This window comes from Marmota flaviventris, chromosome 15, assembly GCF_047511675.1.
Source record: "Marmota flaviventris isolate mMarFla1 chromosome 15, mMarFla1.hap1, whole genome shotgun sequence".
In the NCBI taxonomy this organism is placed as follows: domain Eukaryota; kingdom Metazoa; phylum Chordata; class Mammalia; order Rodentia; family Sciuridae; genus Marmota; species Marmota flaviventris.
The window spans coordinates 28,751,527-28,765,655 of NC_092512.1; the positions used below are offsets into that span (position 1 = coordinate 28,751,527).

Below are 14,129 nucleotides of genomic sequence, written 5' to 3' on the forward strand. Positions count from 1 at the left end.
TCCCTCATGCTTCTCTCCCCTGTTGTTTTTCAGGTAGTGAAGCTGATTTTAGCTCCTCCAGCAGCACGGGCAGCATTTCAGCTCCTGAGGTCCATATGTCTACTACGGGAAGCAAGCGGTCCTCTTTCTCACGCAAGTAGGCACTGTCCCCTGCTCTGTAATTAAGCTGCTTTATAGGTGGCTTTCCGGTACCTTATGTTTCTACAGAAGCACCTGAATTATACCTCCGTTTGTATTTGTTATTATTCAGTGAAGTTTTTATTTTTGGTTGTTTTGTATTTTAGAGTGATTTGCAATTGAGTCTTTTCCTTTCAGCACTTCCTGTGGTCATGTGGAGCCTGTCTTGGGCCCCCACGGCTGTGTCCCATCCAGTCCTCAGCTCTATGTCCACTCATCCTTCTCTCCCTCACTGCCCTGTTGACTCACCTGGGGACCAACCTAATAGTCTCCCATTTCATGAGTCCATCATTTTTAGCTGTAAAGCCTCTGACTTCATCCTTTCTTTCCTCTAGCTGAGCTTGCATTTTTCATCTTTGTGAAGGAAGCAGTGACCCCTGATCACTCCCAGCATTTACTTGGAGGAGGAGTGAAGAAAGTGTAATGTTGGTGGGCGAGGGCGGGGACCACTGCAAGACGCAATCAGGCAAAGTAGCTGAGTATGTGGGCTCTGGAGCTGGGACCCCTTGCTTGGAGTAGCAGGCCCTGAGCAAGTTGCTTAACTTCTTTAGGCCTCAGTTTCCTAATCTGTAAAATTGAATTATAGGGATACCTTCCACATAGGGTTTCTGATTGAGTCAGTGCTTGGAGCACAATAAGCATAATGGAATGTTCACTGTTGATGGTATTTGAATTGGGGGAGAGGACTCTAGGAAAATGAAAGCTACCAATCACATTTAGCAGGAGGGGGAATCTCTACCTGCTACCAGTGTCATTGTTCATTCAAGAAGTATTCATTGGGTGTTTACTATGAGACAGGATCTAGAGATAAGGCAGTAAACAAGACTCCGTTAAAGCTTTATTTTTTTAGGAGGGCAAGAGAGGCAACAAATAGTAAATGATATAATCACTTTAAAAACCAGTCAGATAAAGGATAGAGAATATAATAGGATTGGTCCCAGGATCCCCCAGTGATAAGGGAGCACTGAGCAGGAACATTAAGGGAGCGATGGAGTCAGCATACCACCACCTGGAGACCACCTTTCTTCTGACTTTTCAAAATCATTTGACTCTCCTTTGCCACAATATCCAAATTTGTCAAAAGGATGTTGAATGGTATGACTTTCAAGATCCCTTTCTGGAGAGAAAGCATTTAGGTTCCAGAAGCTTGCATTTCCAGAATGCAGCAAACAAATACTTCCTATTTCTCAGGTGAGCAGGTTTGTCTAACGTCCACAAAGGAATCTGACACACCTCCAGTGCAGTTTTATTGTAAAAAATAAAACTAAAACTAGGTAAACCTGTAAGAAGAGTGGAGTCGACTGTGAAAAAACCCAATTGCTCTATCCTCAGATTCCTCCTCTTTGGGGAATAAAGTGCCTCTGGCATCACAGGGCATGAATATAAACATTCTCTATATAAATCAGATATGACTAAGTCTACCAGTCAAACGTTTATCTCACCCATTCAGAAAATTAACACATACCCATGGTACAAGGTATCAAAGAACATAGGCCAAAAACGAAGCCAATTTTATCAAGCATTTCAAAGGAATTTGCATCTATGATTCAATTCTAGGGACATTTCAATAATACAGAAGGACTTTAGAGAGAATGTTCTAGATAGAAATTCATTGTTTCTTTAAGTGATCAAAAATTGACACATTTAAGCATAAGACAAATCGTATATATCCTTCTACCAGAATCTGGTAGCCAAGCAGTAATTGACTTCACACATTTAACAGTAGTTAGTAGTTGAAAAAGTGAAACTGACTCCTTACTTTTCTTCATCCAATACGGGCACAGAGCACATCATAGATGATAGAGTAGCTCAAGCATGTCACATAGTCTCTGTTTTGTGGACCATGCTTTGCTGGTGATTCCTGTAGATGAACCGGGTATCCATGCTGAACAATAGTAGCTTGTAATCTTTTTAGTTGTCTGGTTTCTCCTGAGGCAGAGGAAGGTTAGCAGAACCTTTGGTGACGGAGTTGAAAATGTGAGGGACAGGTAGAGTAGGTGAGAGTATTCTTCACAGATGACTATAAAAACAAACCTTTAAGGCTTATTACAAATTTAAGGAAGGCTCACTCCTACTTCTGAGGAATTGTCTTTCTTAAATCTGTTCAGAATCAGATAGAAATGGAAGGGGATGATTGAAATCTGGGGTCAGACAAACTTGGGTTCAAGGTCAGTCTCCATTGTTGATTAGGCATCTGATTCAAAGCCTGAGTTTTCTTGTTCTGGAAAGTGAGGTAATAATAAAATCTACCTCACTGAGTTAAATGAGCTAATGTATTTGACCGCTTGATAAGGTATCCGGACTTATAACAGGGTTAATAGTGCTATTTTTTTCAGTAGTTATAAGAAAATAGGGTCAGTAAAACAGACATGCTGATACTGATGATTATGATTATAATAGTGATTATATTTGTCTGCTAGAGCTACATAACAAAATGTCAGAATGGGTGGCTTAAACAGAAATTTATTTACCCACAATTTTGGAGACTAGAAGTTCAAGATCAAGGTGTCGGCAGCATTGGTTTCTTCTGAGGCCTCCCTCCTTGGCTTACAGATTAACTTAATTGCTTCCTTAAAAGCTCTGTCTCCAAATGGAATCACATTCTGAAATCCTGAAAGTTAAAGCTTCGTTGTATAAACTTGGGGATGGGAGACACAGTGTAACCCATAACAATGATGATGATGAGTGGTGATGCTGTTGCTCCTGCTGCAGATACAGTGATGGTAATGGTGATGGTGGTGGTGGGGATGATGGGGGGGAGGATGGTGATTGTGGTGATGACACATGAAGTGCCATGGCTAGGGAATAGAAATTCACCAGGGTCCTCATGAGATTTCCTTCTACACTTCTTCTTTTCTCTTACTTTCCACCTACTCTATTCAGGGATGCAGGAAGGGTACAGCGTTGGTAGAATTTCCTCTCCTCTGGGCACTGGCCCACCAGACCAAGACATTGAGGGGAGGAGGAGGAGACCAGCACAGGGCATTTCTGTTCATGGCCATGACAAACATGGCATCCTAGTGTCTTCTTTGAAATTTTTTTTTTTTTTAATCATCATCTATGATGAATTTGTGCTTATACTTATTAGCATTTGAGCTAACATAAATTAAAGGAATAGAGCTAATAGCTTTTACAATGTAGTTTCTCTTTTAGAACAGTCTCATAATCTCTTTTCTGAGATATTTATGAAGTCTTGATTATATTGAGTAATCTTTTATAACTTGAAGAATCTTTGCTTTGTTCTGTGTAGGGGGATGGATTCCCACAAAAATCCACATCTAATTTGTCACAAATGGTGTACCTTGGTGCTTTGTTGCATTATATATGTTGTGGTAAATTCTTTAGGTAGTAACTACATGTGTAGCTAGTGCCTAATACACCTGTTTATAGGCCCAAAGGAATGTGTGCCTTTTTTTTTTAAATTAGGAGACATGTCTAAAAGTTACAAAGATCTGAATTTGAATCCCAGCTACCTGTGTGTTCTTGGACCATTTATCTTCCTCGAGCCTCAGTTACTTCATGTGTAAATGGGAGGAAAGAACTACATCCACCTTGTAGGATCATGGTCAAGTGAAATGAAACAAAGTTCATAAAGGATCTGAAACAGCACTAGGGTCACAGAAGGTCCTCAGTGAAGGTTAACTCAGAATTGAGTTCCCTGGATCAAAATTAGGGATAGCTCTTGACATTCACTCCTAATTTGTAAGGGTTAATCCTTCATGTTCCGAAGTCATATAAAGAAATAGGCTACCTGATGCCAGGCTTAGAAGTGAAGCATGGAAAAGAAAACCCAAGCCAGAATACATGTTTCTTTTAGCTACTCATAAGGCTCTTCCCTCTCCTGGCCTGCTGAAGTCGGTTTGTCCCAAAGCCATGGAGCCCATCTGTTCCATATAAAATGTCCCCTTCTCACAAAAATGAGAGAGAATGTATTTGGATGATTTCAAAATGAAAGAACTTTTAATTTTAGAATTTGGTAGTTTCATTTATGTGTGATTTTCTGGGTTGACAGCTAGTTGAAATTATATTTGATTTTAAATCAGTAATTAAGGTTTGGAAGCCAAATTTACATCCTCTCCCCCCCCACACACACACACACACTCACATTCACATTTGCACACATCTCTCAGTTAGATAAAACTGTAAGTAAAATTGCAAACAGAAGGGAATCTCAAAAAGAAGTTCTACCATATGAAAGGAATCTTCTTCCTCTTTCTTTTTGTAATGCCATTAAGTAATAAAACTAAAGCTAAAACTTTTATCCTGTTTAAGTAATTTTAACATTCTCAAGATTCTTCCCTACACTAGTGGGTGTCAAATCTCTGTAACTAGATTAACAGGAAAGTCCAAACAAGTAGATCCTGTAATACTAGCCTACAGGTCAGTTGCACTTAACCTTTCAACTGCACTTATATGCCCTTTCTGATTTTTCACTCCTAATAAGTGGCAGTTTCAGGACTCAAATCCACTGATCATTTAGAGAGCACTTTCCATGTGCCAGGGAGTAGTGGGGATGTAAAAGAACAGTTTGTGTTCGTGCCTTCAAGGAAGCCCAGTCCAGTAGGCAAGACAAAGAACTATGCAATGGTGACACCATGTGACAAGTTTCAGGATGGAAACTAGCAGAGTATTAGGGAGTATCCAAGAGAGGTACCTGCCCTGGCCTAGGGGACAAAGTAAGAGAAGGCTTCTTGGAGTAGCTTCCTTTGAATCTGAAGTAGGAGGCATCCTGGGCATCCTGGTATCCAGGGACGTAGGAAAGGGAGCAAATAACATTCTAGGCAGAGGAGATTATAAATTCAGAAACATAAAGGTGATTATAACCATGGATTCTTCAGGAAACTAGGTTGTTCAGAATGTGGAGTATGAAGAAGGAAGGAGGGCTGGTGAGGATGGGTTGAAAGGGAAGGTGAATTGGACCCTGTGACCATCTTAAGGAGGCTGCTCTTCATTGTGGAGGCAATGCTTAGAGGAGGACAATGGTATTCAGATTCCATTTCAGAAAGACTACTCCAGACACACATCAACCTGCTGCTGTAGTGAACAATGCAAGAGGCAAGGGTGTGAAGAGGGGGCTGTTGCAACGTCTTAGTAGTTGAATGAGAAAGGTTGTGTTAAGTCATTGAGGAGGAACAGAAAAGAAAAAAAATTAAGTGGTTAAAATTATAGACTTGAGTCAAGTGTGGTTGGAACATGCTTGTAATCCCAATCTTGAAAGGCTAAGGCAGGGGCATCGCCAGTTTGAGGCCAACCTCAGCAACTTAGCAAAACTGTCTCCAAATAAAAAAAATTAAAAAGGGCTTGAAATGCAGCTCAGTGATAGAGTGCCCCTAGGTTCAATCCCGAGTACTACAAAACCAACCAACCAAATTATAGACTTGATATATTCTGGTAGCCTCTTTATCCATGTTTCCTCCTTTGTGGGCAATTCCCATTCCTCTTATCCTCCAGATGAATCATCTTAATTTTCTTACTTCACCATAAATCAAACTCAAATATTTTTCAACCAAAACAGGTGTACTGGGAAAAAAAAATACATCTTCAAAACAGCCTCCAAAATGAACCTCAGCCAAATCAGTATTTAACATGGTGTGTATTCCCATCAGGCAATTGGGTTTAATCCAAAACAAGCTTTATGGTCAGAAACTATTTGAAAGAAGAGCAGAAAGAGAGGCTGCTTATGCTAATGATGCCAGAAAGGGAAATAACAGGCAGGTGGGGAAAAGGCAGCTCAAGAGACACATTTGCATCAGAATTAGATTGTCTCTTTTGACTCCATGAATTGGATTTCCTCAATGGTAACTAGCTTTAGTGAGGGCTAAGACATTGGCACTGCAGTATCTGTAGCAACAAGAATGCTTTCTAAAGAGGAAAAATTTATTTCGGCAGTTTCAGAGGTTCAGTCCACAGTCAGTTGACTCTGTAGTTCTGAGCCCAAGGTTTGGGAGAACATCATGGTGGAAGGGAGTGGCAGAGGGAAGCAGCTCAGGATATGGCAACTAAGAAGCAGAAAGGGGGCAGAGGATGGGAAGAATGGAGAAACTCTGGACAAAAGGGAGGGAGTAGGATGAGAGCATGGAGGCAGGAAAGATAGTGGAATGAGATGGACATCATTACCCTTGGTACATGTATGACTACACATATGGTGCAACTCTACATGGTGTACAACCAGAGAAATGAAAAGCTGTGCTCCATTTGTGTACAATGAGTTGAAATGCATTCTGCTGTCAGGTATAACTAACTTTTTAAAACAAATTTAAAAAAAATAAATTAAAAAAAAAAAAATGAAGCAGAAAGAGAGCTCCATTCACCAAGGACAAAATACAAACCCTAAAGGCATGTCCCCAGGGGCCTATTTCCTCCATCTAATTGATCCATATCAGTTACCACCTAGATAATCTGCTGATTTAAGTTAAAGCTCTCCTAATCCTGTCACTTCACCTCTGAACATTCTTGCATTGTCTCAAACATGAGCTTTTGTAGGATACTTTATATCTAAATCATAACATTCCACCACTGGACCCCAAAGCCCATGACCATCTCACAATGCAAAACACATTTAATCCATTTCTAAGAATCCCTATAGTCTTAACAGTTTTAGCATTGTCCAAAAGTCCAAGTCCAAAGTCTCTTCTAAGACTCAAAGCAAGCTGTCAGCATGAGTCCCTATAAAAATCAAAAGTAATTGAATATGGATATATATCCATATCCAATATTATAATGGCACAGAGTAAACATTTGCATTCCAAAAGGGAGAAATAAGGGCACAGAAAGAACAGGTGGGACCAAAACAAGACCAAAATCCAGCTAAGCAAACAAGCCCTGTAGCTTCTTGTCTAGCATCTGGGGCACATGGCATGGAGACATTCTCTCCAAAAGGCTTGTGCATGGCCTTTCTAGTTACAGCCCACATGGCCTCTCTCTTGATTTGTCACTGCTCAATTCCTGCAGCTTTCCTCAGCAAACATTCTACAATACAGGCATCTTTTAATCTTGGGGGTCTCCACTGCAGGGTCACCTTCCTTTTCACATTTTTATGCATTATCCTCTCAGGGGCTGCCTGCAGGGATTCCAACCCCACTACATGTTGCCTGGCTCCCAGGCCTTCCTTTAAAATCTTGGTAGAACAAATTCCATGCTCCCCTAATTCCAGCATCCTGAATTCCTGGAGAACCAGCATTAATGGTTGACTATAAAGTCTGCCATCATCTTGAGCAGTATCCAGGCCTTCTGGGACTACACCTCCAGTAGCCTCTGAGTGCCTGAGCAGCTAAACACAATGAAAAAAACTTCCTAGAGACGCCCTTGTGCAAGCAGGGTGATCCTGTGGTCTCTTCTAAGGAATTTTTACTTTTACACCCTTAAGCCTGAGATGGATGGGTAGTTTTGTTAATTCCTGGAATGCCCTCAAGCCATCTTTCCTATTTTCTCTGAGTAAAGTACTTAGCATATCTTTGGTGGCTTAAAATCTCTTTAACAATCACACCTTTCTTACCGGTTTTACTTGCACTTTTCTGGCCAAACTGAAAGCTCTTCAAATCTTTCTGCTCCTAATTATCACAGTAAACTTGGCTAAAAGCACTCAGCAATATTCATGCCACTGCCTAAATGCTGTACTGCCTTGAAATTTTCTCCACCAGATCAATTAGTCCAGTACTTTTAAATTCAGCCTCACAGAAAAATCTCAGGAATGGATAATATGTAGACAGTTGCCAGAATGTAACATGAATGACCTCTATTCCATTTCCAATAGAATCCACCTTCCTCTCCAAAATTTAATGAGCCCAGTCTTTACTGTTCACAGTCCTATCAACATTTTGGTCTTTTGAGCTCTCAGCAGATTTTCCCATTAAGCCCCACTTATAACATTCTAAAACTTCTCCAGCTTACATCATTTGGTTTTTCAAAATTCCTTCATAAACCAGTTCCAAAGACTTTCGAATCACATGGTCAACTTAGTCACAGCAGTGATCCCACTTCTTGGTGCCGATTTCTGTTTTAGTCAGGTTTTTTGTCACTGTGACCAAAAGACCTGACAAGAACAACTTAGAAGAGGAAAACTTTATTTTGGCTCTTGGTTTCTGAGGTTTAGTTCATGGTGGGCCTGAGGTGAGGCAAATATGGTGGAAGGGTGTGGTGGATGGAAACAGCTCAGAACTTGGCAACCAGGAAGCAGAGAACTCTAGCAACAAAAAATCTGTCATGCTTTTTTTTCAGTCGAGGTCCCCATGGGCGAAGTAATGGAGCCTCATCGCACAAGTCTGGCAACAGTCCACCATCCCCACGGGAAAAGGACCTTCTGTCTATGCTGTGCAGGAATCAGCTGAGCCCCATTAATATCCATCCCAATTATGCCCCTTCCTCCCCAAGCAGTAGCAACTCGGGCTCCTACAAAGGAAGTGACTGCAGCCCAGTCATGAGGTAAGTCTTGTTGCCCTCTTAATTCATGCTTGTTAGTTCATACTATTTGGGAAACTTTTCTTTAAAAAAAAAAAAGGCGGTGGGGGGGGTGGGGAGAGGGTACAACTCATTGTACCCTGCCTTATTCTGTTAAATAAAACACTACTCTTTCCTTTCCCACACTAAGCTAATCCTTCAAGGACTGCTGCAGAAAGAGCACAAACCACAATTTCTAATGAGGTCCAGCAGTCCAAACAGGGAGGGAAAATGGCACAGTGGCAGCAGAAAGGAAGTACTCATTTCCCTCAGCAGAGAGAGAATCATGCATGTGTTATTTCATTCCAACACTGAATGTTTATTGAGTTCCATGCATGATGTTAAGCACTGGGAGTAGAATAGTGAACTGAAATGGCCCTGTGTTCACTGCCCAGAGAAGAAAGGCATTAACCATCTACTAACAAAAACAAATACAGATTATTCTGCAAGTACTTGCTGCTATATGTGTTTGAAAAGATGGGGAAGGGGTCCAGCTGAGGCTGGAGGGATCAGGAAACCACCATAAGGAAATTACATAAAATGAAATTAGTGGAGAAGGCAAGAAGTTAATATCATAGGGTGGGACGAAGTGTGGAGTAGCAAAAGGAACTGTTTATTTAAAGGGGCCAGAGAGGAGGGCCAGAGGGTTGGGAGCTGTACGTAGGCCATCAGAGGGAGTGGAGGCACAGGAGGCAGGGCAGCACAGCAGCTTGGATTGGGTCCAGAGTCAGGGAAGGAGCTGGCAGCACTCTCTTCTAGTCCTCTGTCTTTAGGGTGTCCCTGTTCTCATTAGTCAGCTCTCTTACAGCAGGGATGCCCAGCTTCTGGCCAGGTCTGAGAGGGGCCAAGATTCCAGCTGGGACTGTGTGTGTAGAATATCAAGCACCTCTCTCACAAAACACACTAGTGAGAGTGGGGTAAGTTTGTTCATTTCACAAGAAATAACTTTCCATTTCTGCCAAATCAGCACACTCACACAGGGGTTTGATTTCAGAACAATCTGAATTCAGCTCACGACAAGCAGGATCTTTAGGCAGTGGCACACTGCATGGAAAGTTTCTCCCTCCCCTCCATTCAGTGCCCTTTCATATAATAGCATGTCACTCAACTGACAGCCCAGGCCTGTGGACAATCGTGCATTGTTGTTTCTTATGAGATCATTCCTAAGCCATAGAAAATCCCCCCTCTCCATTGTCCCCGCCTTCACACGCACCTCAGTCTTCTAAGTAATTTGTAGTACTAATATTGACAAGTATATTACAGTCCACCTTCTGAAGTGAGCTCATCTGTTACTGAGGTTTAAGACCCCAATACACGGCTGCCATTTCTTCTCAAGCCTCAGCTGTGTCTAGTTGGGCTGCTAAAACAAAGTGCCATAGATGGGACAATCTATACACAATAGAGCTGTTTCTGACAGCTTTGGAGACTGGAAATCTGTGATTGTGGTGCCAGTAAGGTTCTGGGGAGCTCTGTCTTCTGGGTTATAGACTACCAACTTTTGTTACCTCACAAGGTAGAAAGAGCTAGAGAGCTCTCTGGAGTCTCTCTTACAGAGAACAAATATGACCCAATTATGTCCCCCAAAGACCCCATCTCCAAATATCATCACATTGGGAGTTAGGATTTCAGTATATGAATCTTGAGGGACATAGACATTCAGTCTAATACATTGTATTACTTTTCTTTCCTATAGAAAAGGAAATGGCAGAAACTAACATCTCATTACTTGGCTTGTTTCAGGCGGTCTGGAAGGTACATGTCTTGTGGAGAAAACCATGGTGTCAAACCCCCAAATCCAGAGCAGTATCTGACTCCTCTGCAGCAGAAAGAAGTCACAGTGAGACACCTGAAGACCAAGCTTAAAGAATCGGAGCGCCGACTTCATGAAAGGTGAATCTGCAAATCCTTGTACAGTGTGGTTTAGGACAGTTTTCTATTTCCCTAAAATGAAATATGAACCCAAACTGTATAGAAAAATAGAAAAGAAAAATGATTTTATTTAATTTTGTCAAATTTCTGAAGTTGGTCTCTGAACAGAGCCATTTCTTACTTTTTTATGGTTCAACTGTTTCAGGAATTCAGGGGGCCTTCTAGGTTAGTGGGGCCCCTGTTTTTTCTGGGTTTGTACAGCTTCAGCATGAAGAACTGGGCGTGTATGCGACTATTTTTAAATGGCAGAAACACTTTCAGGAACAATTCTGTACTTCCAGAAAAATGGGTCACACGTGGCCCCATCAAATGCTATTTATCTCATCAAGAGAGTACATATCTGCATGCATTGTGATGCCTGCAAGCTATTTCTGTGCTAGAGGAAGAGGTTTCATTATTCTTGGCTAAACTTTAAGGTTAAAACACAGACACACACACACACACACACACACATTAAAAAAAACATGCTGGAGAGATCTTATCTCAGAGAGAAAAGACCTTTGACATTTTGGGGGCAAGCCAGTTTTTATGCTTGATAGTTTTTCCCTGAAATATTTTGGGACAGATTAATAGCACTCTAATCAGGGTAGGTGTGAGCTCAGGTTATGGGTGGTGTTAGCATCCTTTTGTGAGTCTGGGGTCTGATCCAGCACATGGCTGCTTGACCAGCCCTAATCTCTTCTACTAGCTCAAGGATATGGAGAAGACTCAATAACCTTGATTGATAAAACTCTGGGCAGATAATATTACAGGCTGTCAGAAGGGGCATTTTTCATCTTCCAAGTTAATTTGATTCTTTACCTGTTCAAAATAGACTTGAGACCCAAATTCACTTCTGGGGTGAGTCATCCCATACTTCCTGGGATTGTTTGGTGTATGATGTGAGGAGTTCATGGAAAGATTTTTGAAGGACCAAAAAAATAGTATAGATTCTCCTTTGTGTAGGATGGGCTCAATTGTTTTACCTGAGGAGATGGAGAAGTAACTTTGCACAAAGTCCTTGCAATAAGTAACATTTTAAAACATTTAAAAATATTTTAGTTATTATTGGAATATGATCAGAACAGTTTTGCAAAGCTAAAATTTACCATTTCAGCTTCTGTCCTTGATAGGTAATTAAAGCAAAATGGACTTTCCTTCCGCAGCTGTTCCTAAGTATTATGAAATGGAAGGCTATGTAGATAAAAGCAGGCTAAGAAATTCTAATAATAAAATGTCAAATAATAATATTGAGTAGAAGATAATGCTTGTAAAGTGCTTTGTGCAGTGCTGACAGTGCGTACTCTTTTTTAAAAAAAGAAAACAATGGTAGCAATTTTAATTCTGATTCTGGTCACTATTACTACTTCAGCTATTTCACAATTAAAGGAGGAAGTTCATAGCTAATACCTGACAAAATCATTCCGAAACAGATTTAACCCTTACTGGTTTGGGGAGAGAGTGGCGGGGATTGGGGATTGGGGATTAAACTCAGGGGCAATTGACCACTGAGCCACATCTCCAGCCCTATTTTATATTTTATTTAGAGACAGGGTCTCACTGAGTTGCTTAGTACCTCATTTTTGCTGAGGCTGGCTTTGAACTCGCTCTAGCCTCAGCTTCCCAAGCGGCTGGGATTACAGGCATATGCACCATGCCTGGCTAACCTTAGTTTGAATTGGAAGAGCCTGGGCTCCAGGCTGTGTGTCAGAATTACTGGTGGGCTGGTTCAAAGTTCACATTTTCTTAAAGGAGCTTGCTGTCCCTCTAGGGAAACTGAAATTGTGGAGCTCAAGTCCCAGCTGGCCCGTATGAGAGAAGACTGGATTGAAGAAGAGTGCCACCGGGTTGAGGCCCAGCTGGCACTCAAGGAAGCCAGGAAGGAGATTAAACAGCTCAAACAGGTCATTGAAACCATGAGAAGCAGCTTGGCTGATAAAGATAAAGGCATTCAGAAATATTTTGTGGACATTAACATCCAAAACAAGAAGTTGGAGTCTCTGCTTCAGAGCATGGAGATGGCGCACAATGGCTCCCTGAGGGATGAACTGTGTCTAGACTTACAGTGTGATTCCCCAGAAAAGAGCCTACCTCTAAATGCCTCTTATGGCAAGATGGCAGGTGGATTAGCTCTGGAAGAGCAGGTCACAGAGGAAGGGGCCGATAGTGAGCTGCTGGTGGGAGACAGCATGGCCGACGGCACTGATTTGTTAGACGAGATGGTGACAACTGCCACCACAGAATCTGGTGACCTGGAGCTGGTTCATTCCACCCCCGGGGCCAAAATCCTGGAGGCGGCCCCCGAGGGGGTGGGTCGCGAGGAGGTCGTCGCGCTGGTGGAGCAGGCGGTGCAGACCGACGTGGTGCTCTTCAGCCCTGCTGTCTCCGAGCTCATTCAGAATATGCTCAAGTTCCAGGACCCCTGTCCCTCGAGCTCAGCTTCCCCTGACGAGTCTGGGGCTGACTCGGTGGAGAGCTTCCCAGAGTCCATCTCGGCCTTGGTGGTTGATTTAACTCCAAGAAATCCCAACTCAGCCATCCTTCTGTCTCCCGTGGAGACCCCGCTGGGCAAGGAGGCCACCGAAACCCGCGACAACCGCCTCATGAGAGAGCTGGATTTTTCAGCCTATGCCGAAGAAAGGTTGGAGAGCGTCGTCCCGCTGCCCCAGGGGGGTGTCGTGAGGCAGTACTGGAGCAGCAGTTTCCTGGTTGATCTCTTGGCCGTGGCTGCACCTGTGGTGCCCACTGTCCTGTGGGCATTCAGTACTCAGAGAGGGGGGATAGATCCGGTCTACAACATCGGAGCCTTGCTGCGGGGCTGCTGTGTGGTTGCCCTGCATTCGCTCCGCCGCACCGCCTTCCATATCAAAACCTAAATAGAAGTTTTTGCTGTGTGCCAGTTTGTCCCGTGTGGCGTTGTGCCAGGTAGAGAAACAGCAGGTCGATCTGTGGCAGTCTCTATTCTGTCGTTTTGCTCCTCGGTATTTGATTTGCACTATAGTTAGTTGAAGCCTGTTCACTGTTTAAAACCGGAGGTATCTTCAAAGGCATGGAGACCTGGTTCCAGTAAATGTCCCACCAGTGTGGTATAGAAAGCATGCTCATGACCCTGCCCGTGTCGTCTGAGGTACCTATTATTCTAGTGGTTCAGGAAGAGAAAATGCAAAGTTTGCACTTTGAAGACAGCTTCTCCAAGGCTGGCATGTTATCTCCTTGCTTTGCTTTGTGCCGTTTTAAAATGTGTAACTGTTCCAGCATTCCAATGGTCTTGTGCATAGCAGGGGACTGTAACCAAAAATAAAAATGTATTTGTGTAATTGATTCAAAGAAGTCTTGAATAGCTCTTTAGTGTCTTACTTGGGGTTGATAAGGTTTGACTGTTTGCAGTTTTTAAATAAATGTAGCTCCAAAGTCTTAAATGGCTTGTTTGTTCTTAAACCTGTTAATTGATGAAACTGTATGTAAGTTTACAATGTACTAACTTATTTTTTTGCTTAGATTCTATACAGTGTTTTATTGGAGATTGTTTGTAACCACACACTTAAGCATGATGAAAATAAAGATTAGTGTTTCCATTTAAATAAAGGTTTTATCCTCCTGTAGAATAA

General features: G+C 42.3%; 1 protein-coding gene across 2 annotated transcripts in view; it reads left to right on the forward strand.

Moving 5' to 3' along the window:
• Positions 1–14,129, forward strand: part of Sybu (syntabulin) — a 67,989-nt gene extending 53,860 nt beyond the window's left edge. For both annotated transcript variants that reach the window (XM_071602422.1, XM_027947223.3), the window contains 4 exons: positions 34–136; positions 8,395–8,598; positions 10,354–10,503; positions 12,293–14,129. In XM_071602422.1, the coding sequence (XP_071458523.1) occupies positions 34–136; positions 8,395–8,598; positions 10,354–10,503; positions 12,293–13,397 (1,562 nt within the window). In that variant the 3' untranslated portion in view covers positions 13,398–14,129. The remainder of the gene's footprint in view (positions 1–33; positions 137–8,394; positions 8,599–10,353; positions 10,504–12,292) is intronic.